Source organism: Schistocerca serialis, chromosome 10 (genome assembly GCF_023864345.2).
Source record: "Schistocerca serialis cubense isolate TAMUIC-IGC-003099 chromosome 10, iqSchSeri2.2, whole genome shotgun sequence".
Taxonomy (NCBI): Eukaryota; Metazoa; Arthropoda; class Insecta; order Orthoptera; family Acrididae; genus Schistocerca; species Schistocerca serialis.
In genome coordinates, this window is record NC_064647.1 from 203,252,500 (window position 1) to 203,279,715 (window position 27,216).

The 27,216-nt window shown below is 42.5% G+C and overlaps 1 protein-coding gene across 1 annotated transcript in view; it reads left to right on the forward strand.

Annotated features, from left to right (window-relative positions):
• The window catches only part of LOC126424688 (cytochrome P450 4C1-like), an 87,358-nt gene that overhangs the window by 37,902 nt on the left and 22,240 nt on the right, over positions 1-27,216 (forward strand). The window contains exon 5 of the mRNA XM_050087415.1: positions 17,608-17,838. Coding sequence (XP_049943372.1) covers positions 17,608-17,838 — 231 coding nt within the window. The remainder of the gene's footprint in view (positions 1-17,607; positions 17,839-27,216) is intronic.

The following is a 27,216-nucleotide window of genomic DNA, read 5'->3' on the forward strand; positions in this document are numbered from 1 at the left end:
ACCTGGCCTGGTCGTTAGCGCAGTTTTCTGGCAGAGTGTTTTTCCTCGCCATGTTGATGCTGTCCGGCATGGCGTGTAGTTCGACAGCCTTTTAGTTGTTGGTTCATATTTTTTCCTTAAGAGTGATTATTGTGCCTTGGCTGTTTTTAGACGCCAATTTTGAAGACACAGTGCAGCTGCTATTTTCGTCCTCGGCTGATATTTTCTGTTGTCGTACTGTTGGTAGGGTGCAAGGGAAATGATTAGGTTGTTGAACGGTCATTCATCTGTCCCTGGGTTCAGTTGCCATCCGATTATTTAACCTTACTCTTGGCTGCCTGTCTCACCTCCCCGTACGTTAGAGCTACATCCTCAGGCCGACCCTTGGAACACTTCTGAGCACACTTTTCTGTCGGTTTTAGAGTGTGATTTTCATTTTAGTCTGGTGTACTGTTCGAAATTGATGTGTTGGCAAATGTGCCAACACCTTGTAGATAGAGGAGGCCGATATGCACGCTATCTAACGCAGACGGGCGTGAATTCTGGAACAGGATAAGTAGTGAATTCTAATAAGAAAAGTATGCAGCTCCTCGAATGCTTAACTTTTAATTATCCTTGTTGGCTTACAACGTTCTTGATTAGACATTTCAAACGATAACAATCAAACTATTTAAAGGCTAATGGCGCCTTGCTAGGTCGTAGCCATGGACTTAGCTGAAGGCTATTCTAACTATCTGCTCGGCTAATGAGCGATGCTTCGTCCGTGTAGTTGCTAGCAAAGTCGTCCGTACAACTGGGGCGAGTGCTATATCGTATCTCGAGACCTGCCTTGTGGTGGCGCTCGGTCTGCAATCACACAGTGGCGACACGCGGGTCCGACATGTACTAAATGGACCGCGGCCGATTTAAGCTACCACCTAGCAAGTGTGGTGTCTGGCGGTGACACCACAGAAATCTTCAGTCGTCTATTAATTTTGTTTGTTTAAATTTTAAGATAAGGCCTTCAGCCGACTTAAATTAAAGTTGAAGATTGATTTGTTTAATAACTAAAACTTTGAAAGTCTGTTCTATCTGAAATTCTTGTTATCCAGGCCCTAAGCCCTGAGTTGTTCAGTGTCTTGTGTGTGGCTTTCAGCCGAGTATTTACGTAAAATGTTTTTTTTAAATAAGATCTTCAGCGTCTTTAAAGCAATTTTTATAACTTATGCTCAGGCCTTCAGCCGTTCTTGTTTTTGGTGTGGTTTTGGGCCTTCAGCCAGGAGGTATCGCAAGTCTTCATAACTAGGCCTTCAGCCGTATTGTTTTAATTTGATCCTTTTAAAGCAATGTGTAATTAAGTGGTTCTTATGAAAATAACAGTAACTGATTACGGCCCCCTCCACAACCATAACGTGATCCACTCTACCCTGCGAAACCAGATTTCAATGTCGGCCCGTGGGCTCGTGGTCAACACTAATATCTCAGTGCAATACCACCTACTTCTAAAATGTGACTGTGGCTCTTGTTGTCGCTATATACCGAAAGAAATAGGGAAGTTTGAGTTGAGCAGTCGTGCAGGAGGCCTCGCAGACGGATGCACGAACCCTACCGCCAAATCAGTGAGTCTGAAAGGAGGTGCATTATTAGCACGAAACAATGTGATGCAGCCTTCCGGGAAATAGCTGCTCGTGTGGGACGAAGTTTTTCGGCAGTGCACCGGGTGTGTGCAGAACGGTTCACAGAAGACCGTAGAGACTTCGACATTCGTCAGGTCGCAACACCCATGCCACTACCCCCCAGAAGATCGATACCTCATCCGAATGGCACTGTAGGACAGATCTACGTCCTTCTGGGCTCTGGCGCAACAATGGAACAGTGTAACATGTCGTAGAATATCGGGGATGACAGTCCGTTGCCGTTTATTACACCATATGTTGCCTGCAAGTCGTTTACTTCTCCGCCTTCCTTTGACGAATGTTCAAAAACGTGATAGAGGGCTGTGGTGTATGGAACGACGTCACTGGGGCAATAATGGCATCAGATAGCGTTTTCGGATGAATCCAGGTTCTGTTTGTCTGAAAATGGTGGTCTATTTCGGTTCGCGGCAGACTTCGGGATCGGCATCAAAGCGACTGCCTTGGCACAAGATGTACAGCACCAACTCAAGGGCTTATGGCTTAACTTGCTGTTGGGTACAACAACAAATCACAGTGTAAGCAGGCTGTGTAGGTTTTTATGTTGGTAACGCCACGTAGCGCTCTGTATGAAAACCACTGACTGTGCTGTGTGCAGTCTATGGCTGGTTGGACTCATTGTTAAAATATTCGTTTGTGTAGTGTTGGGCAGTTGGACGTGAACAGCACTTAGTTTTGGGCAGTTGGAGATGAGCCGCCAGCAGTGGTGGATGTGGAGAGAGAGAGATGCCAGAGTTATGAAAGGTTACTATAAGAGGACGATTTGGACGTGTGTTCCCCAGAAAAAGGAAATTTGTAAAGATGGAGGATATATATATATATATATATATATATATATATATATATATATATATATATATATATACTGGGTGATCAAAAAGTCAGTATAAATTTGAAAACTTAATAAACCACGGAATAATGTAGACAGAGAGGTAAAAATTGACAGACGTGCTTGGAATGACATAGGGTTTTATTAGTACAAAACGGGACTTTTTTCTTCGAGGAAATGCGTGATTCTGGTTATGTAACTGCTACCGTGACGGGTCAGAGGTACACCGATATGTTACAGAATCGCATCATCCCCAGCCTGGCTGATAAACACCTGCTGGAACGTACGATGTTTATGCAGGATGGCGCTCCACCGCATTTTGCTAGACGCGTGAAAGATCTGTTGCGCGCGTCGTTTGGTGATGATCGTGTGCTCAGCCACCACTTTCGTCATGCTTGGCCTCCCAGATCCCCAGAGCTCAGTCCGTGCGATTTTTGGCTTTGGGGTTACCTGAAGTCGCAAGTGTATCGTGATCGACCGACATCTCTAGGGATGCTGAAAGACAACATCCGACGCCAATGTCGCACCATAACTACGGACATGCTTTACAGTGCTGTTCACAACATTATTCCTCGACTATAGCTATTGTTGAGGGATGATGGTGGACATATTGAGCATTTCCTGTAAAGAACATCATCTTTGCTTTGTCTTACTTTGTTATGCTAACTATTGCTATTCTGATCAGATGAAGCGCCATCTGTCGGAAATTTTTTCGAACTTTTGTATTTTTTTGGTTCTAATAAAACCGCATGTCATTCCAAGCATGTGTGTCAATTTGTACCTCTCTATCTACATTATTCCGTGATTTATTCAGTTTTCAAATTTTTACTGACTTTTTGATCACCCAGTATATGATGACTTTTGAACATTATTAAGGTAAATACATTGTTTTCAATTTGTTAACTATGCCTATCAGTAGCTAGTGCCTTCAGTAGTTAGAATCTTTTATTTAGCTGGCAGTATTGGCGCTCGCTGTATTGCAGTAGTTAGAGTAACGAAGATTTTTGTGAGGTAAGTGATTCAAGAAAGGTATAGGTTATTGTTAGTCAGGGCCATTCTTTTGTAGGGATTATTGAGAGTCAGATTGCGTTGTGCTAAAAATATTGTGTGTCAGTTTAGTGATGATCAGAATAAGTAAAGAGAGAAATGTCTGAGTACGTTCAGTTTTGCTCAGCTATTTGAAAATCAAATAACGTAAGAGGTTTTCCAGCAGAGTCATTCATAGTTTTTCTAAGAGGACGTTTCAACAGTTCGTACATGTCCAGGGCACTATGACCAGTTTGACCTGCTCGGATGACCTCCTGCGATCCGTAGCCATACCGTTTTTGCACAACACTCCAGGTGCCATTTTTCAGCAAGAAAAAGTAGGACCATATGTTGCTGCACGAACACGTGCCTTTCTGTTGTCATAGGATGTCAGCCTTTTGCACTGGCCCACCAGATAACAAGACTCGCCGCGAATGGATAATGTGTGGGATGTGGTGAAACAACAGGTTAAGCGCTGTGACCCAATGCCAACGGCACAGATGAACTTTGGAACCAGGTGAATGCAGCATGGATGTCTGTACCACAGGTCGTCATTTTAGCCTTATACGTATTGATGCCATCATACATGGAACAAGTTGTTGGGATCCATGGCAGACCTGTGCCTACCAGGCAACAGGTCACTTGGTGAACTGAGAACACTGAAATGTTAACCATTTCTGCATAACATACTAATATACATGTCCTGTGAATATGAACGTACAATCTCTAGCCGTTCAAGGTATTCTGTTTTTTCTGAACATGAGTGTACCTTGCTCTACATGACGGAAAACATTGATTACTGCAGAGGATTAGGAAAAACAGTCTTGTCCAAATGCAGTATTAGTGTTTTGCTACTTGACACAATAATGTCGATTAAATATCTAGGCTTGACGTTGCAAAGCTGTTTCAGATCGAACGAGCACTTTTCTACAATAATAGAGAAGGCGAATGGTGGATTTTAGCCAACTATAGCTCATCTGTAAAGGAGGCCAGGTACAGAACACTTGTAGAACCCATTCTTCAGTACTTCTCGAGTGTTTGGGATCCCCACGTGGTAGTATTAAAGGAAGACATCGAAGCAATTCAAATAAGCTGCAACGGAAAACCCTTTCCACATAAATACTCAGGAACCATTTTAAACAGCTTCAACTGTAATTTCTCTTCTGTTGTCATCATTGCGATTTCTGTAAAGGAATCTCGCTTTTCAATCAGTGTGTTCATAGTTTAATGTCGACATTGTATATCTTGTTATTAGTAGTAACCATTACTATCTCCATCATTCGCTTTCATATCATTTTGATTCTTACTGCGTGTGTTTTTTCTTATCCTTTAACGGAATGTGTTTCTGTAATATGTATTCAGTGTTTCCGTTAGGCAGATTTTCGTATTTGACTGTGGTATGTGGTAACCTACGGGGTCTGTGTCTTCCGGGCACCGAGCAGTAGAAAAAAGGCTATTCGCTTGTCGTTGGTGCAAGGCACGAAAGCTGTAGGTAATTTTAAACTTAACAGATGTCCAACTACAAGAACTACTTTTACAATCAGTGGATCTTCGTGTTTCAGCAATCAAGTGTCAGTTCATTTCTTGTAAATAGCTGAAACTGTGCGGTATCACAACCTTTTCCACTATTGTTTACGAAGTGACAGCAGGATTTTGTAATACGCACACTTTTAGGTTTCACAGAATTTTGGGTTTGCTTTACGAAATGCTGACGTAGTTTTTTTGAGTAACGTCGGGAGTGAAACAGGTGCTATAAAAGTAAATACCTATTTTGAAGTTCACATAGATTCTCGATCAAAATGTTGCAAGCCAGAGCTCTCAGAGCCGGTTTCTTATATATTGTCGCAAATACAATGCTTTGTCCCGGACGGCACTGTTCATTAGAGACAACAGTATCTTCAGGAGTCCCCAAGCAAATTAGACATCACACTTCTAGTTCTCTATGTATATAAACGATCTGTCGGGACAGGGTGAGGAAATATCTACAACTGCTTGCTGATGACGTTGTAGTTGTTGCTTGGCTGTAGGAGAATGCAAGATGACTTGGATACAATTTCTATTTTGTGTGATAAATCGCAGCTTGCGATAAATGTGGGAAAATGAAAATTGATGTTAATGTGTACAAAAAATAGTCCTGTAAAAAAATATTGTTGATGTGCTCGTTGACAGATTCATGCCTGTTAAATAGGTAGGCGTAACTTTGCAAAGCTACATGGAATGGAACGAGCACCCAATATTGGTTATAGGGAAGGCGAATGCTCGACTTTGGTTTGTAGGAGGATTCTGGAAAAGTGTAATTCATCAACAGAGGAGAAAATTAGTACATGACACTGTTGTTGTTGTTGTTGTGGTCTTCAGTCCTGAGACTGGTTTGATGCAGCTCTCCGTGCTACTCTATCCTGTGCAAGCTTCTTCATTTCCCAGTACTTACTGCAACCTACATCCTTCTGAATCTGCTTAGTGTGTTCATCTCTTGGTCTCCCTCTACGATTTTTATCCTCCACGCTCCACTCCATTGCTATGATGCCTCAGAACATGCCCTACCAACCGGTCCCTCCTTCTTGTCAAGTTGTGCCACAAACTCCTCTTGGCCCCAATTCTATTCAATACCTCCTCATTAGTTATGTGATCTACCCATATAATCTTCAGCATTCTTCTGTAGCACCACATTTCGAAAGCTTCTGTTCTCTTCTTGGCCAAACTGCTTATCGTCGATGTTTCACTTTCATACATGGCTACACTCCATACAAATACTTTCAGAAGCGACTTCCTGACAGCATCTATACTCGAGGTTAACAAATTCCTCTTCTTCAGAAACGCTTTCCTTGCCATTGCCATGACACTAGTGAGACACATTCTTGAGAACTGCTCGAGTTTGCCGGACTGATCGAACTAAACGAACATATTGAAACAGTTCAGAGGCGTGCTGCTAGATTTGATACCGGTAGGTTCGATCAAACCGCTAGCATTACTGAAATGCTCCGAGAACTCAGCTGGGAATCCCCGAAAGGAAGGCGACGGTCTTTTAACGGAACAGCGTTGAGATAGTTTATAGAACCGTCACTTGGCACACACTACAGACAAATCCTAGTGCCAGCAAGGTACATATAGCGAAAGAGTCTTGAACAGGAAATAAGAGAAATAAGGGGTCGTACTGAAGCATATCTACAGTCGTTTTACGCTTGCTCCATTGGTGAATGGAACAGGAAAGGAAATCAGCTGCAACGCTACAAGGTTCCCTCCACCATTCACTGTATGTTGGTTTTTGGGGTGTGTATGGTGAGGAGAATGCAGACTCACAAATGCACTTCTCTTTCCATCCTGTTTACTTAAGACGGTAGGGAGCTGTTTGTGGAGTTGTAAGATGTAGGGTTCACAAAATTGTATGTGCTGTGGGCGTTCAATAAGTAATGCAACTATTTTTTTTCCTGGAAGCAGGTCGGTTTTATTCGGGATTGCAATACACCATATTATTCCCTTTCTTTTGGCTACAAAACCCTTTTTTTCCAAGACAGTAAGACAATGTCCGTTCAGTGCGGCAGCCTTACGGCATCTTATTGGGAGGACCTCTATGTCCGCATAATACCACTGTACTGGTCGACGTCGGAAGTCTGCCCCCGGTAGCTGAGTGGTCAGCATGACTGAATGTCAATCCCAACGGCCCGGGTTCGATTCCCGGCTGGGTCGGAGACTTTCTCCGCTCAGGGACTGGGTGTTGTGTTGTCCTAATCATCAGCATTTCATCCCCATCGACGCGCAAGTCGCCGAAGTGGCGTCAGATCGAAAGACTTGCACCTTGCGAACGGTCTACTCGACAGGAGACCCCAGTCACAAGACATTTACAATTTTTTTAAAAATAACCTCATCATCAGCCTCGTAGTGCGCAAACAGTTCCACAAAGATGGTCCTCCGTTGCTCTTTGTGGTCTTTTGTTAGGTGGTAAGAAATCCAGCAGGCAAAGACCTTTGACTTCCCCAACTGGTGGGCAGGTGTGTCAGCACTACCAACAGAGACGTCCAGTTGTGCAGCGAGGTGTCTGATTGTGATCCATCGATCATCTCGAAAGAGAGTGTCCGCACGTTCCAAAACTGCAGGAGTCGCAGCTGTGTGCGACAGGCCGGCCCACGGGAGATAGGACAGGTTTGCGCGACCTTGTTGCGATGGTGACAGGCGCCTCAACCAGCGACTCGCCGGGCTTTTGTTCACTGCCAGGTCTCCGTACACATTCTGCAAGCACCTACGAACACCTGAGATGCTCTGCTTTTCCGCCAGAAGACTCTCAAAGATCTCAGCTTGAAACGCACCTTCGCGATAGACTCCACGTTGAAGGCTGTGTATAGCCCCACCACCTATCTGAACTTTATGAGACTATAGGGGCTCACGAAATAAATTTTCAGTCTTAAAATATAGGGGTACAAGGTAGTAATTTTAAAAAATAAACAAAAATTCCTGCATGTTGGTGGACCTAAAATAAATCTCCTTCCTTGCAGCAAGTATTATTACCATACGGCCCGCGCGGCATTAGCCGAGCGGTCTCGGGCGCTGCAGTCATGGACTGTGCGGCTGGTCCCGGCGGAGGTTCGAGTCCTCCCTCGGGCATGGGTGTGTGTGTGTGTTTGTTCTTAGGATAATTTAGGTTAAGTAGTGTGTAAGCTTAGGGACTGATGACTTTAGCAGTTAAGTCGCATTAGATTTCACACACATTTGAGCACTTTGCCATATGGTGTTCTTCATTAAGATAACTGGTCAAGAACTTCTGCTGACGAAACAAATAGCTATACTTACTAACGGCACAGACAGCTTAAGGCCCAGTGATAAATGCGTGCTTTAGCGAAGCCCTTACAAGTAATTAAATTTTACATACAAATTTAATTAAGGAACAATATTCTACGTCTCTAAAAGACCAGCTTTCGTCAAAACTGATCAGTCTTAAGTGAACAAAATTTCACTGCTCAAAACGCTATAACAATACCTAAAATGGATACAGGATAGCAAGATCAATGGCTGGCAGCCCTGTAAACAAGTTTCACAGTTGACGAAAGTGTTTTAGGATTTACATGAAATTTGGTAAAGAATACAAGGTGAACATCAGCAATTATTTTAAGGGACCTTAAGATTACGTCCGCAACTGGGAAAGTTAACAGGCTTATAAACACAGTGAGATTTATGGCGAAATGGCGAATCAAAAGCACCAGATACAAGGCGTGAAGTCCCGGAGACATTCACAGCAAACTGCCCAAAAAATACAGGGTGCTGCAAACGGTCAAACCTGACATATACTTGAATGAGATTTTCACTCTGCAGCGGAGTGTCCCCTGATATGAAACATCCTGGCAGATTAAAACTGTGTGCCGGACCGAGACCCGAACTCGGGACCTGTGGTTAGTCCATGTCTCCGCAATATCCTTTCTTCGAGGAGTGCTAGTTCTGCAGGGTCGCAGGAGAACTTCTGTGAAGTTTGGAAGGTAGACACGGAGTACTGGCGAAGTAATGCTGTGAAGAAGGGGTGTTAGCCACGCTTGCGTAACTAAGTTGGTAGAGCATTTCCCCGCGAAAGGCAAAGGTTCCGTGTTCGGGTCTCGATCGTACAAGCAGTTAGAATCTGCCAGGACGTTTCAGACCCATACTATAAAGGCGTTTCTAGACAACGTTGCTTAGCTTCAGTTAAGCAGAGTTTAGAACGAATCAGCTCTTGTAATTGATGAGGGGAAACGAATCTTAGGGGGTTACAGGCAAGCAAACGTAGCCGATCAAATGTACAGAAAGAATTAGCTAAGCCTGGCTGGCATGAATGACAAACAAACAAATCACAATAAAATATTTACACAAGTGGCTATTTCGGCAGTTGACTGTGTGAAGTGTCGATTTACTAGAATCAGCTGACCAGGTGTCTTACCGAAATAGATACCTTCTCCGCAGATGTATGAGGCATTTACATTACCAAAAACGATCTGATGAAAACTTCCTGGCAGATTAAAACTGTGTGCTGGACCGAGACTCGAACTCGGGACCTTTGCCTTTCGCGGGCAAGACTCTTTCGAGGCTCGGTCCGGCACACAGTTTTAATCTGCCAGGAAGTTTCATATCAGCGCACACTCCGCTGCAGAGTGAAAATCTCATTCTGGAAACATCCCCCAGACTGTGGCTAAGCCATGTCTCCGCAATATCCTTTCTTTCAGGAGTGCTAGTTCTAAAAGGTTCGCAGGAGAGCTTCTGTAAAGTTTGGAAGGTAGGAGACGAGATACTGGCAGAAGTAAAGCTGTGAGTACCGGGCGTGAGTCGTGCTTCGGTAGCTCAGATGGTAGAGCGCTTGCCCGCGAAAGGCAAAGGTCCCGAGTTCGAGTCTCGGTCGGGCACACAGTTTTAATCTGCCAGGAAGTTTCAGATTATATAATGGTAAGACAGAGATCTAGGAACCAGGTTTTAAATTGTAAGACATTTCCAGGGGCAGACGTGGACTCTGACCACAATCTATTGGTTATGAACTGTAGAGTAAAACTGAAGAAGCTGCAAAAAGGTGGGAATTTAAGGAGATGGGACCTGGATAAACTGACTAGACCAGAGGTTGTACAGAGATTCGAGACCTTTGGAGAAAAGAAGACCACTTGCATGAATATCAAGAGCTCAGATGGAAACCCAGTTCTAAGCAAAGAAGGGAAAGCAGAAGGGTGGAAGGAGTATATAGAGGGTCTATACAAGGGCGATGTACTTAAGGACAATACTATGGAAATGGAAGAGGATGTAGATGAAGATGAAATGGGAGATATGATACTGCGTGAAGAGTCTGACAGAGCACTGTAAGACCTAAGTCGAAACAAGGCCCTGGGAGTAGACAGCATTCCATTAGAACTACTGACAGCCTTGTGACATTGACATCCTTTCATCCTGAAATTTAATCCCACTCTTGAAGCTACTATTCAGTAGAGGCAAAAAAGGTACATCCCTGTCTTAAACTCTTTTGAAACCGAAAACTTCCTTCTTGGTCTTCTAGTCTTATTGTTTCCTCTTGGTTCTTGTACATATTGTACATTACCCATCTCTCCCTGTAGCTTACCCTTTTTCACTCAGAATTTCGAACGTCTTGCACCATTTAACATTGCAGAACGCTTTTTTCAGATCGACAAATCCAGTGAATGTGTCTCGAGTTTTCTTCAGTCTTACTTTCATTATCAACGGCTACGTCAGAACTGCTTATCTGGTTCCTCTACCTTTCCTAAAGCGAAACTGATCGTCATCTAATGGATCCTTAATTTCGTTATCCATTCTTTTGTCAGCAACTTGAATGCATGATATGTAAAGCTAATTGCGGGATAATTCTCTGACTTGTCGGTTCACGCTATCTTCACAAGTGTGTGGACGATGTTTTTCAGAAAGTTTGATGGTATATCACCAGACTCAGACATTCTACACACCATCTTGAATAATTAATCGGTTTATTGCCATTTCCCCGAATGATTCCAATGATTTTAGAAATTTGGATGTAATGTTATCAAACCATTCTGCCTTATGCAGTCATATGTCTCCCAAAGCTCTGGTAAATTCTGATTGTGATACTGGATCCCCTATATCTTCTATATCGACCAACGGTTCTTCTCGTCTTATGTCGTCAGACACGTCTTCCCCCTCACAGAGGCGTTCCGTGTACTTTGTCCATCTATCCGCTCTCTCGTCTGCATTTAACATGGAACCCCGATTGCACTCTTAATGTTACCACCCTTGCATTTAATTTCCCCGAAGATCATTATTCCTTTTTCATCCTTCTGACGATGATTTAGTTTTAGATTCTTTTTCCATTTTTCTTGCAAAAATTTTGTTTTAGCTTTCCTGCACTCCCTATTTATTTCGTTCCTAAGTTACTTGTATTTCTGAATTCCTGAATATCCCTGAACATTTCTGTATATTCTTCTTTTGTCGATCAGCTGAAGTAATCCTAGCTATGCACCATTACCTATTTAAGAATATATTGTTAATAAATGGTAACAACAATTAATGAAACTAAGTTATCCATGGTTTCTTCGCGCTTTCTTTCCTTTTCAATACAGTCTCTTTGGCTGTCCTTTTAAGATGTGTGCATTCCTCTTCAACTCATCTGCCAACTGAGCTATTCATTATCACGGTATCCGTAGCTTCAAAGAACTTTAAGTGTGTCTCTTCATTCGTTAGTACTTCTGTATCCCACTTCTTAGTACACTGATTCTTTATGACGAGTCTCTGAAACTTCAGCCTACTCTGCTTTAGTACTATGGTCACTATTTTGACCATCAAGGTTTTTAATACTTATTTTTTAACAATGCTTGAAGAAACAGACACTGGTGATGAATCTGTGATTCTACTAAATTTATGAATTTTTTCAATCATTGTTAGAAAATAATTATTACAAGCCTCGACGGGCAAAATGACGATCGTGATTCTAACGTCCTTTAAATTCTGTGGCAAGAATCAAGCTAATTTGTGAGCGATGGGGTCATAGACAGTATGACATTTAGAAGTTTGTGTCCGCCCTGCAGTGCACCCAGATGGCTGAAGTGGCTAAGGCCACCACTTGCAAGAAGCAGGAGATCCATGTTTGGGTCCTGGTCTGGCACAAATTCCCATTCATCACCAGTAGGTAGTACCTAATGCAGCAAGTATCAGGAATATTCCGGAGTCGCTAAGAAAATTTTATGAGTTTTTTTTACAGATGCAATATCGTCACCAATCTCCGTTTCTTCAGACATAGATAAGAAAGAAGAATTACAAATTGTTTCAAATGTTTCCACATCTTCTGGAATGTCTGAGATGTCTGTAAAATTATATGCACCAGGTCAACAAGAGTGCTGTACACTTCACTTTTCAGATGACATCAGAGGGAAAACTCTGGAGGATTGACGTGGGGTGATTTTCTGGGCTAAGGTACAGACCGTTTTAAACCTATCCATCCTGGATCACATCAGCACATTAGATGTCATCTTACATCAACAGCAAGATTGCTGGCCCCCCAAATGCACCTACTACATACAATTCTTTAATACCACTAATCAATCAGTGCCCTGTAGCAATTCAACTGCACTCAATAGACTCTCAGATCTGACTGCTGGAGTGGGAAATGAGCAGTACAAACAGTTACTACAGGATCTGCCACCTATTTGTAGTATCTCGTCCATAACCAAATGTGGATAGCCATCAAAAGCTGATAGGGAGCAGGACACACAGAAAATCACTACAAGCTTCTAGTGCAATAAGCGGAATATGTTGTCTTCTGTAAGACCTCACCAAATTCGCCTTGCCATTGTCGAACACTACCTGCGAGTAGCACGTGACTGCATGTTGTAATATGAAACGGTTAGTCCATCTAGAAAATACTCGCTCACTCAGTCTTTTCTCATTCACTCAAAATTTCAGATATGCAGCACTTTTTAAACCTCAGCTTATAATCCTACCGCCACTATTGTGAATTAGTATGATTTTACCTAAATAACAGAAAACCCTGTTCTATGTTTCCACGTATAACCCTCTTACTACATTTAGTTTAATTTCCAAATAAAGTACACTACGGGAGAACAGTTCTGTTAATAGGAAAAGCTAATCAATAGAGTTACCCTTTTTACAGGATTTGACCGAATGTTGTATCTGATGGATAAGTAAATCAGACTATTCAATTCTTTACCTAAGATCATACCCACCGGTTAGAAAGAAACGCAGTATGAATACTATTATATTGATGGTAGGACAACTCAGTTCCAAGTTCATTTAGTGGTTTAAAATATGTGCTAACGGTCGCCAGCCTATCCAGGCAATGAAACAGTGAAGTATTGGAGAAGCAGAAGTATGAATTTTACCTACTTTCTCCCTACTGTTTAAATTGTTTCTTCAAATGAATATTATTCCACGTAAACGATGTTGGTGCAGACACTGGAATTATTTGACTACTACACCTTTATACATTACGTTTTTAAAAGAGAGAAAACCAAGTAGATAACTTCAAGGAAGCTAGAAAAATTTTAGCTAGGAGGGACCTTTAGAAAAACACTTTCCATAACCAAAAAACTTAAATACTAAAATACTTAGATACTAATGCACACACTTTTTGTACTGAACGTTTCACTTCAAGAAAACCTCTTTCTTAGTGGAATTTACTTTCAAAAGCTATTACTCTTTGAACTAAGTCTGTATAGTCATTTAACAGATTCTAAAACTTGGCTTCACTCTGATTGAATTTTATGTAACCAAACCTTTACTATTAGACTTTGCGATAGTTAAGAAAACTTATAAAACAAAAATAGTTTTTTTTTTATTTCTCTGTAATGTACTGAAGCATGGACGTGTTATTACTCTAACTAAAATTCTCATTACATTTTTCAGTGAAACAACTAAGACAACTTTTTACGCAAAAACAATGTAAATGGTGTCTCTTTATATTAACTTAGCACTTCATAAGTCTGTAAAACAGGATTCTCGGATTAATCAACCACCAGGAAGAAGTCCTATGGAGGTGTATGATCAGGATGAATTAACAGAGTGAACCAGTTTTTTTGAAGTTCAAGAATGGTTATTTACTAATAAAACACAATTTAAATTAATAGTTTACACTGTACAACAGTAAAATACAAAAAAAATTATTATCTGGTGGCTGTAGGCTTAGGTGTGGCAAGCAATTATGACGGCTACACTACCCACAGTATGTCCTGCAAGTATCTTGCTGTATGGGCTCAATTTCTCTTCTTGGTGTCGTTCAATTTTACATACAGTAGCGCAACAACTCGCAGCTATGCCGCAAGCCGTCTGCAGTTCACACCTTTTATATAGTTAATATAATTTAAAAAGGATGTGTAATGAATGTACATGACGTTGGTAGCACTGCTGAAAAACATTTGCTGGCGAAAAAAAGGTCGATTCTTTTTTTTGTGTTAACAGATGGTGTTTTGTTTACTGTCAGCCTAACCTCACTTCCCCCTTTTCCTGTACCTGTGCTCAGTACAATGTCTAATCGTGGCTGTAAAAACTCTGCTCACAGTTTTTGTTATATTTGTGGTGAATTTGTGATTAAAAAACACCAAAGAAACATTACAGACTTTGTGGAAAAGATTTATCTATCATAATTTGGATCTAAACTTGGTGATGAAGATAAATCTTCGGCACCACATAAGGTTTGTTATGTGTGTGTTGAAGATCTGAGAAAATGGTGCAAAAAGGAGAAGAAAACCTTTAGATTTGCTGTTTCTATGATATGGAGGCCCCAAGAAATCATTCCAGTGATTGCTACTTTTGGTGTTTATATTTATATATTCATCCAAAACTAGTTTAAAGGCTGTTTTATTACACAATGGTAACATGTATGCATCTATACGTGTTGGACGTTCTGTACATATGAACGAAAGCTATGAAAGCCTAGAAATAGTGCTAAATAAAATAGGCTATTCTGCTCTTGGTTGGATGATATGTGGCGATCTAAAAGTAACATACATGCTCCTTGGTCAGCAAGGTGGCTTTACCAAATTTCAATGTTTCTTGTGTGAATGGGACAGTAGGGCTAGGGACCAACACTGGTGCAGAAAGAACTGGCCTGTGAGGGAGTCTTTAAAACCTGGCGAGGAGAACATTCCATGCAAAAATCTTGTGGGTTCGAAAAACGTACTCCTACCACCTCTACGTATAAAGTTAGGCCCAATGAAACAGTTTGTTAAGACTTTGCCTAAAGATGCCATGTTTTAAGTATGTCGGTCAAAAGTTTCCACACCTTTCAGAAGCTAAACTAAAAGAAAGCGTCTTTGTCGGACCTGGCACTAGAAAATTGATGTTTGGTGTTAACTTTGAATCCATAATGACCTTAAATGAGAAAGAAGCGTGGGTATCATTCAAGCAAGTCGTTAGAAAGTTCGTAGGACATGAAAAAGACCCGGAATATGTTTCTATTATAGCTACAATGTTAAAGTAGTTTAAAACTTTAGGATGTTTAATGAGCCTGAAAGTTCACTTTTTGAGCAGTCATCTTGATTACTTCCCGGACAATATGGGAAATGTTAGTGAGGAAAAAGGAGAGCGTTTTCACCAGGTCATTAAAGTGATGGAAAAACGCTACCAAGGCCGCTGGAACACCAACGTGATGGGGGACTACCGTCGGTCACTTCAACGAGAAGTTCAGCAAGGGACTCATCGTAGTGAAAGCTACAGAAGAAGCTTCAATGAAAAAAGAGAAAGAAAATACAAACCAATTCCAGCTGACAAGTGAAATCTCTATGAACACATATCATGGTTTTAAGTAGCTTACTGTAAATACAAACCATCCCTATGTTGTAACAAAGTGTTTCATTAATTTCTCCGCTTACCGTCTCTCACAAAAATCTATAAACATCAGCTATCAAAGTAAAAAAAACGTTTTTCACAAAAAATTTTTCGTTGGCCTGTGTTATTTACTGTAATAAACAATTTACATAGTATTTTACATACATTACTCACATACAATGCAAAGAACTTTAACCTCCAGTATATCGCACCTCACTTTATATATATAGAAAATTTAGTACCAATATGCGAAAATTTTAAAGCAAAAAATTATAGGAATTTAGATCAACCATAAACAAACAGTATTATAAGCTCCACCCAACAGGGCCCATACTCTGATGCTACGTTTGTAGGAGCTGCTGGGAGATGCTCCATCTTCGAGAGCAACCAACATCGCTCCACCTTTCGGTCAGGCTGCATCCAGAACAGAATGCAGACACTTCAGCAGGCTAATGTTTGTCTTACTGGCTGTAAGGTGCTGCTCCCTGTCAACCCTCTGAGAGGCTACTTTTCCAAGGGGTATGAAAAAACACTGGCCATCCTTTGGAATTCAGTCGGCTTTGAGAACAGTGTGGTCGAGGTAGACTGTGATGTTTATCCAATTTTGTGGGTTCTGTTTTATTATGTAGTGTATAATGGCATGTGCAGTTGCTGCAGTGCTGCCCATTAAAATAGACAGGATACCCTCTCCACAAATGATGGATGGTCATGCTGCATGGACCCAGCGGTTCATTCTGCATAGCCCCCATATGCAACAGTCAGCAAACAACAACTTGTGCAGTTAGTATAAGGGTGTGCTGAAAAGTAGTGCCTACAAATTTTTTGTTCTGTTCTACATATCAGTTGAGGTATTACATGTGATGTATACAACTCGGTCGATTTTCCCGCACAGATTGTAGTCTCCGGCCGTACAGGGCTGCAAATTGTAGGTTGTAGCATTGCAATGTGTGACGAAAGTATGCCGGTGTGTGAGAAACAGCACGCTGTGACCGAAAGCACGAATTCGACGCGGTCGACCTCTCCTTCAGCAGGACAATGCCAGATCATACAAGAGCGCTGTGATGTCTACAACAATCTGACACCTTGAGTTCACGGTCATCAATCATCTTTCCTACTGTACCGACTTGGCCCTATACGTTTTTTATCTGTTTCCACAACTTGAAGATCACCTTGGGGGACTTCAGCTTGTTAATCACGAAGCGGTGCAAGCAGAGGTGAGGTTGTGGTCCCGTCAAAAATATCAAACATTCTACAGTGTCAGTATCAACAAACTGCTCTCTCTTTGGGAGAAATGTGTTCATCGGCAGGGTGACTACGTTGAGAAATAAATATTTTGACATGTTCAATAAAGTTTTAGGATGTTAATAATTTTGTCTTATTATTTATTTGTCACATGAAAATTCTGAGGCATTACGTTTCAGCAAACCCATCATATCGGACACAGATTTGCGTCATCGCAGAAACTTATTCCCTTTTGTAGTGTAAAACTTTTTATAAGAGGAAACGTTAAAGAGCACCAGCATTTAACTGGACTAACGGAAGGTGAGAGCGTTATATACAGGATGGGCAGCAGTTACTGCTCCCCGGAAACTGAAGAAACAGCACCTTTTTTCAGAACAACGACCGCCGATGGGCGTGTCCAGGAACTGATAGTTACAGTTTATCTGCTTGACCAGTGTTTAACTTTCACAATGAATCACAGTTAGGCCTTGTACTCATGATTTTCCATAGGGAGTTTTGATACTATTCGTGTTTTTTGCGAGTTGTCAATGATTACAGAAGTCCCCTTCAAGCAGAGACTAGCTCTGACGAGCACCGTGTGATATTTGGTGTTTACAGATGATGATATTGCGGCCGTGGCTGCAGAACAAGTTCCTACTGAAGATGACTTCCAAGGGTCGTGGCCTGTTCAAGTACACGCAGCTGCTGCAGGACTGGGCCATGAAGTGCATCGCCATGACGTCGACGACCACAGACAAGGAACCTGCCACAAAACACCTGAACCTGACCGAATCTCTCGTAAGAACGGGTGGGCAGACCACGATGCCGCTCAACGAGGCTCGGGATGCGGTGAGTTAGAAGCAGTTGCAGTCTGGCTGGCCTCCTTATTATATCCCTTCTTGCTGCTTATTCTCTGCTACCTTGTCTTTCTTCACTTTCCCAACATATTTAGCTCCTTCCTATTACTCCTGTTCCTCCTACCGCACCTCATTCTCCTCCCACTGTCCTTGTTTTAGAACTTCTTCCCTTCTTCTCCTCCAGTTCCACGTCCAACTACATTTAGTTTTCCTCATCTGCAACTCCCATCCTCCTCCCTCACTTTGACATGGTCCTTGCTATAATCCTACTTCTCTGTCACTTTTCCTCCAACACTTCATCTAAATCTTTCTCTTCTTGCTCATTCTCCACTACCTTATTCCCCTACACTTCATCCACATCTTCTCTACCTCCTACTCCTATTCCCACTTCTTCATCCACAGTTCTCCTCCCCTCTCACACTTTATTCTTTCTCTTCTCCTTTTCTGCTTCTCCTTCCTTCTCCTGCCTCCACCATTTCACCTAACTCTTCCTCCTCCAGTTCATCCTTCAGTGCTTCATTCCCCTTCACTTTATCCTCATCTCCCTCAGCTCTTCAGTTGGCTTGACTTCCATATCCTGTTCCTTATCCAGAGTTTATCCAGAGTTTACTAAATTTCAACTTCTACCTCATTCTTCCAACACTACTTCATCTAACCTTTCATCCTTTTGCTTGTCCTCCACTCCCTCAATAACCTTTATTACATATTTATTTATTTTTTCAGTTGCCACTGTACTACTACCTCCACTGCCTTTTGTTCATATGCACCTTGCTTCCACTCACTCACTTTATAGAATTCATTCTTCTATTTCTACTTCTTCTTCATTGTTCCTGTACCATCTCATCTATCTTCCTCTCCCCCTTTTCATTCCCCAGTACCTTCTTCTCCTTAGCTTCATTCTAATCTTCTTCAGTCCTTCACCTCTCAGCCTCATCGCTCATCTTATCATAAACGTTATTCTGTTCCTACTTCTTCTTAATTCTCCCTTTACCAATTCATTTAAATCTTCTCTTTCATGCTCATCCTCCACTATGTTTTCGCTTTTCCCTTCTTCCTCATCTTTATTCTCCATCTTACTGCATTTATTCTGCCATCCTGTGTTCTTCTCCAAGATCTTACTCACTTTTACTGCTTTTTCTTATCTTTTGTCCATTCTCTTTTTTATTCACGCCTTCATTTTTCTCTTTTTCAAGTTTTTCCTCTCAGTCTTATTTGTTTGATTTTGATCCATTGCTTTCACTCTTCTTGCAGTTCTTCCCCTTTTTCTCCCTCCTACCTCTTTCCTTCTCATTTTTCTCTTCCACCTCCTTTCAGACATTTCCATATTTACACTTCTCTGCTATCCCCTACGATTCCACCTTCTTCTACCACCTCTTTGCTTATATTTTTTCCATTTTTGTCTTATCTTTTGATCAGTCTTCTCGTTATAGTCCAAATTCTTATTCTTCTCCTGCATTCTTATTCCCACTCCTCTGCTTTTCTACTCACTTTCCTTCATTATATTTTGCTATGTCCATCTTTCTCATTACAGCTCTTCATCTTGCCCTTCTTCTCCATTTATCATAGAGAAATATATGCTCTTACAAACTAAATGGGCAGATTGAAAAATTTTCAGCTTGGCAGTGAAAGACCTTGTGTTTAAGTAAAAAAAAAATATATATATATATATTAAACTTTTTTAAGCAGCTCATGTAATTAATTCACAGAGTAGAGTCCTGTATTAACGTGTTATTTATCACATCTGTCAATAACAAAATGTATTCATTGTTATCTGCACCATCACTGTAACCTGAGAATCATTCGCCTTGATCTGGTAAAAAGAGAGTTTATTAATGAAATATTTCAAAACAGGATAATCCAAAGATGAAGACAACGATTTTTTCTTCAGTCGAAATAATAGTTCATTATTCTGGAACTTAAATATTCAATAACTTGCCAGCACTGTTAAAAAGTTTTTTACTGGAAATATAGCGTAAAACGAATGTCAAGTATAAGTTGGTTCTGATACCTTCCACTCTACTAAAAACACTAAAAACATTATTTAGCACATTTGACTTATATATATATATATATATATATATACACACACTCCTGGAAATTGAAATAAGAACACCGTGAATTCATTGTCCCAGGAAGGGGAAACTTTATTGACACATTTCTGGGGTCAGATACATCACATGATCACATTGACAGAACCACAGGCACATAGACACAGACAACAGAGCATGCACAATGTCGGCACTAGTACAGTGTATATCCACCTTTCGCAGCAATGCAGGCTGCTATTCTCCCATGGAGACGATCGTAGAGATGCTGCATGTAGTCCTGTGGAACGGCTTGCCATGCCATTTCCACCTGGCGCCTCAGTTGGACCAGCGTTCGTGCTGGACGTGCAGACCGCGTGAGACGACGCTTCATCCAGTCCCTAACATGCTCAATGGGGGACAGATCCGGAGATCTTGCTGGCCAGGGTAGTTGACTTACACCTTCTAGAGCACGTTGGGTGGCACGGGATACATGCGGACGTGCATTGTCCTGTTGGAACAGCAAGTTCCCTTGCCGGTCTAGGAATGGTAGAACGATGGGTTCGATGACGGTTTGGATGTACCGTGCACTATTCAGTGTCCCCTCGACGATCACCAGTGGTGTACGGCCAGTATAGGAGATCGCTCCCCACACCATGATGCCGGGTGTTGGCCCTGTGTGCCTCGGTCGTATGCAGTCCTGATTGTGGCGCTCACCTGCACGGTGCCAAACACGCATACGACCATCATTGGCACCAAGGCAGAAGCGACTCTCATCGCTGAAGACGACACGTCTCCATTCGTCCCTCCATTCACGCCTGTCGCGACACCACTGGAAGCGGGCTGCACGATGTTGGGGCGTGAGCGGAAGACGGCCTAACGGTGTGCGGGACCGTAGCCCAGCTTCATGGAGACGGTTGCGAATGGTCCTCGCCGATACCCCAGGAGCAACAGTGTCCCTAATTTGCTGGGAAGTGGCGGTGCGGTCCCCTACGGCACTGCGTAGGATCCTACGGTCTTGGCGTGCATCCGTGCGTCGCTGCGGTCCGGTCCCAGGTCGACGGGCACGTGCACCTTCCGCCGACCACTGGCGACAACATCGATGTACTGTGGAGACCTCACGCCCCACGTGTTGAGCAATTCGGCGGTACGTCCACCCGGCCTCCCGCATGCCCACTATACGCCCTCGCTCAAAGTCCGTCAACTGCACATACGGTTCACGTCCACGCTGTCGCGGCATGCTACCAGTGTTAAAGACTGCGATGGAGCTCCGTATGCCACGGCAAACTGGCTGACACTGACGGCGGCGGTGCACAAATGCTGCGCAGCTAGCGCCATTCGACGGCCAACACCGCGGTTCCTGGTGTGTCCGCTGTGCCGTGCGTGTGATCATTGCTTGTACAGCCCTCTCGCAGTGTCTGGAGCAAGTATGGTGGGTCTGACACACCGGTGTCAATGTGTTCTTTTTTCCATTTCCAGGAGTGTATATACATATATATATATATATATATATATATATATATATATATATATATATATCCATTAACGTAATAAAACATGACGATTTCGTAATGCTTAAATTCCACACATTTCAAGCACACTATAATGATGAGTACGATTTAGTACTGCAATCCTTTCTTTGAACGTCATTTGGCTAAAACCCCTTGAGAACTATCATACATGGAGCCTGTTTGTAATATACAATGTATACGTAAAAATCGAAACTAACGCACAGGCAATTCCATTTACACGAGAAAATATTACTGTATGCGTGGATTATATAATTTTATAAAAAAGGTTTCCTTTTGCAAGCACTATGTCATGTCTGATATCATTTCGTAAATTATGTGTAAATGAATAAACAACTAAGTAACAACTTCCTGAACATGACGTTACTCACATTGTAGTACAGTACAATGTAAATGTGAATCACTAAACACACAGAATTCAAGAATATCCACAAAATGCAACCACAAAAGTTCTCAAACTGAAGACGAATGTTTAAGAAAGAAGAAGCTATCAAAATTTCTTCCACAACTACAAGATAGTTCATAAATGATACTGCTGCAATATCAACCGCAAATTATTGTATTCAACATAGATTGCTTTCTGTGAGGGTGTTCATAAGCTTAGAACTTCTCCGGGAGTTTAACCGTGATAACAGAGGGACATGAAAGGGAAGCAGTGGTTGAGAAGGGAGTGAGACAGGGTTGTAGCCTCTCCCCGATGTTATTCAATCTGTATATTGAGCAAGCAGTAAAAGAAACAAAAGAAAAATTCGGAGTAGCTATTAAAATCCATGGAGAAGAAATAAAAACTTTAAGGTTCGCCGATGACATTGTAATTCTGTCAGAGACAGCAAAAGAGTTGGAAGAGCAGTTGAACGGAATGGACAGTGTCTTGAAAGGAGGATATAAGATGAACATCAACAAAAGCAAACGAGGATAATGGAATGTAGTCGAATTAAGTCGGGTGAGGCTGAGGGAGTTAGATTAGGAAATGAGACACTTAAAGTAGTAAAGGAGTTTTGCTATTTGGGGAGCAAAATAACTGATGATGGTCGAAGTAGAGAGGATATAAAATGTTGACTGGCAATGGCAAGGAAAGCGTTTCTGAAGAAGAGAAATTTGTTAACATCCAGTATAGATTTAAATGTGAGGAAGTCGTTTCTGAAAGTATTTGTATGGAGTGTAGCCACGTATGGAAGTGAAACATGGACGATAAATAGTTTGGACAAGATGAGAATTGAAGCTTTCGAAATGTGGTGCTACAGAAGAATGCTGAAGATTAGATGGGTAGATTACATAACTAATGAGGAGGTACTGAATAGAATTGGGGAGAAGAGGAGTTTGTGGCACAACTTGACTAGAAGAAGGGATCGGTTGGTAGGACACATTCTGAGGCATAAAGGGTCACCAATTTAGTATTCGAGGACAGAGTGGAGGGTAAAAATCGCAGAAGGAGACCAAGAGATGAATGAACTAAGCAGATTCAGAAGGATGTAGGTTGCAGTACGTACTGGGAGATGAAGAAGCTTGCACAGGATAGAGTAGCATGGAGAGCTGCATCAAACCAGTCTCAGAACTGAAGACCACAACAACAACAACAACAACGACGAATATTGAATCCTGTCTATTCTTTGCCTATCTCTTCTGTTGATGCGTGAGGTTGGGTTCAAGAACGCACTAAGGTTGTGCAGAAACTCAGCTTAACATTGTAACTGGTTGTTGCCGGCCTGCAGGCTGCCTTCCAGTAGTCCTACGTGCGCGCCTCATTAGAAGAACCCTCCGAGATAGTTTGCTCTTCTTGAGACCAGACACATCGGGGCCAGTTCTTAAGTTTGTTCAGCTTCTTCTAATATCCCGCTGTATTAGTGGTTTGCTTTTTTTGGCAACACATGCTGTAGAATGACATCATTACTGTTCCAAAAGACTGTCAGTACGACTTTACCAGCAGACAGTGTTGCCTGCAGTCTATTCTTTTCTGGTGATTGCCGGTGGTGTCACTGCCTTTATATTTCCACTCTGGTAACCTGTAACCATCCATGGAAGAAACTTCTCCCCATTGGCCTCAAACTGCTCCAACGGTTTTCTCTTTGAATCACGTGATCTGTTGCGAGGATTCGGTGGAATTCGTCTTGATGACACCGAATATCCATGATTCGCCGGCACTGAGCACACACTTCTAATCCTCACTGAAAGCAAAAAAGAAAAAAATGTTCAAATGTGTGTGAAATCCCATGGGACATAACTGCTAAGGTCATCAGTCCCTAAGCTTACACACTACTTAACCTAAATTATCCTAAGGACAAACACACACACCCATGCCCGAGGGAGGACTCGAACATCCGCCGGGAACAGTTGGACAGCCCATGACTGCAGCGCCCTAGACCGCTCGGCTAACCCCGCGCGGCCACTGAAAGGAGCAGAGCCGATTGTCGAACTGTGTTCAGCCCGTCTGTAAGAATACTGGCGTTCGTATGACGCACGGCGTCGACAGCAGTGGCTGTGACACGACGTTCCAAACGTGGCCAGTCACTGAGGTCAGTTTCTTGCATTTCTTGACGCTTTAACTCTCTCATCACCCATTAGTGCTCTTATGGACTGCATCGTTACCATAAACTGCACAATTACAGTAACTGTTCAAAACTTCACGCACATGTACAAGAAAGATCTAATCTGAAGTACAAAGAAATGGGTTGCGTAGTGTCTCTGGTATGCCTGGCTGTCGCGTCACATTACTGTTTTCAGTTCTGAGCGTACAGTGAGTACCTAAAGGTGCCTATAGCAATAGAGTCTCCCTTCAAGCGCGTCATACATGCTGATGGCTTTCGCCTGATTTCATGCAGCCTGCACAACGCAACTGTCATGTGTGACTGCAACGTGTGGCTATGGTCCAGGATGATGCAGGCCATCAGTGGAGGAAGCCAGAGTCGTCCGATGAGCTTGTCCAAAAGTGGATCAGCCGACTGTAGAAAATCCTCTGCGAAGCCAATTCAGAACAGGCGTTGTCGTTCTTCATAACAAGGCTCGGCTGCTGACAGCAACTGCATCGAAGGCTCTCGTGCAGTGTTTTCGATGGGAAATGTGTGATCTCCCATCACAGAGCTCAGACTTGGCTTCTCCTGTTTTTCATCTCTTTGTTCACACGCACTGCTGGCTACAAGGGCAGAATTTGTTCACAGAGAACGAGCTGCAGGCCATCATAGAGAACTGGTAGACAATACAAGTGGCTGCCTACTATGAGGAGAGTATTGGAAACTTGCTACGAAGCTACGAAAAATGTCTAATTTTGAGTGGAAACTATCTACAGAACCACGTAGAAGATGAAGCTAAATATTGTAAAGAACATATTTTAGTCTTTCATTTTCGTTTCTATTTCACGGCGGATGAGACCTTAAAAATAGCTCTCGTATATACGTGGTGAACCGGAACTCACCAAACCAAATTCCAGAGGTAGTATTATAGACGAAAACAATAAAAAATGAGCAGCAAACAAATAGATCAACAATGCATACCTTCAGAGCTATGAGCACATGTTAATCTTCGCTACTATGAGGCACAGATCTTCTACTCACAGCTCTCTGCTAGCCATTTTTTGAGAGGTGCACTATGGACCAAAACAAGAATAAAATGTCCAGTAAACATGGGCTCCAAAGTGCATTCCTATGAGATATCACCACTAGTTCATCGTCGCTACTGTGAAAGATACACTACTGGCCATTAAAATTGCTACACCAAGAAGATGTGCTACAGAAGCGAAATTTAACCGACAGGAAAAAGATGCTGTGATATGCAAATGACTTGCTTTTCAGAACATTCGCACAAGGTTGGCGCCGGTGGCGACACCTACGACGTGCTGACATGAGCATATACACAAACAGTAGTTGACCGGCGTTGCCTGGTGAAACGTTGTTGTGATGCCTCGTGTAAGGAGGAGAAATGCGCACCATCACGTGTCCGACTTGGATAAAGGTCGGATTGTAGCCTATCGCGATTGCGGTTTATCGTATCGCGACATTGCTGCTCGCATTGGTCGAGATCCAATGACTGTTAGCAGAATATGCAGTCGGTGGGTTCAGGAGGGTAATACGGAACGCCGTGCTGGATCCCATCGGCATCGTATCACTAGCAGTCGAGATGACAGGCATCTTATCCGCATGGCTGTAACGGATCGTGCAGCCACGCCTCGATCCCTCAGTCAACTGATGGGGACGTTTGCAAGACAACAACCATCTGCACGAACAGTTCGATGACGTTTGCAGCAGCACGGACTATCAGCTCGGAGACCATGGCTGCGGTTACCCTTGACGCTGCATCACAGGCAGGAGCACCTGCGATGGTGTACTCAACGACGAACCTGGGTGCACGAATGGAAAAACGTCACTTTTTCGGATGAATTCAGGTTCTGTTTACAGCATCATGATGGTCACATCCGTGTTTGGCGACATCGCGGTGAACGCACATTGGAAGCGTGTATTCATCATCGCCATACTGGCGTATCACCCGGCGTGATGGTATGGGATGCCATGGGTTACATGTCTCGGTCACCTCTTTCTCGCATTGACGGCACTTTGAACAGTGGACGTTACATTTCAGAAGTGTTACAACCCCTGGCTCTACCCTTCATTCGATCCCTGCAAAACCCTACATTTCAGCAGGAGAATGCACAACCGCATGTTGCAGGTCCTGTACGGGCCTTTGTGGATACAGAAAATGTTCGACTGCTGCCCTGGTCACCACATTATTCAGATCTCTCACCAATTGAAAACGTCTGGTCAGTGGTGGCCGAGCAACTGGCTCGTCACAATATGCCAGTCACTACTCTTGATGAACTGTGGTATCGTGTTGAAGCTGCATGGGCCACTGTACCTGTACACGCCATCCAAGCTCTGTTTGACTCAATGCCCAGGCCTATGAAGGCCGTTGTTACGGGCAGAGGTGGTTGTTCTGGGTACTGATTTCTCACGATCTATGCACCCAAATTGCGTGAAAATGTAATCAGATGTCAGTTCTAGTATATTTGTCCAATGAAAAACCGTTTATCATCTGCATTTCTTCTTGGTGTAGCAATTTTAATGGCCAGTCGTGTATCTTCTATCAAATAAATGGTTCAAATGGCTCTAAGCACTATGTGACTTAACATCAGAGGTCATCAGTCCCCTAGGCTTAGAACTACTTAAACCTAACTAACCTAAGAACATCACACACATCCATGCCCGAGGCAGGATGCGAACCTGCTACCGTAGCAGCATCGCGGTTCCGGACTGAGGTGCCTAGAACCGATCTTCTATTGAACAACTGCTTGTAGCTCTCAAGGTACGCGTTTTAGAGCCCATGTTTACTACACTTTTTTCATGTTTTGGTCAATACTACATCCTCCTAAAATATGAACAGCAAGGAGCTCGCAGTAGAATAGATCTCCACAGCATCGATGATGAACAAATGCTCAAAGTTTTTAGGTATGGATTTTAGAGCCCATGTTTACTAGAATTTTCCTTGTTTTGGTCGATACCACCACCTCTGAATGTTCGTTGATGGATTCCTGGTTTACCCTGTATATAGGATGATTCAGCTGACCTTACCTAAGGGTTTTATGCAACCTGCAACGCCTTCAAAAATCACGCTCTAGGTTATCGTATTCTCGCGATCGCTACACGCAAACTGTTTGTTCTACAGAAAAAATTGAACAAGATATTTTTGTTAGAATTTTAATGTACTTAAATTTGTACTGGGATACGTTTTCTCTGGGGGTCTTTGTTTTAGAGTTATTCAAGAAAAGGCGGTTTGAAGGTAACTTTTGAACGCTTTTAATAACTCTAACAAAAACATATCCCAGTACAAAAT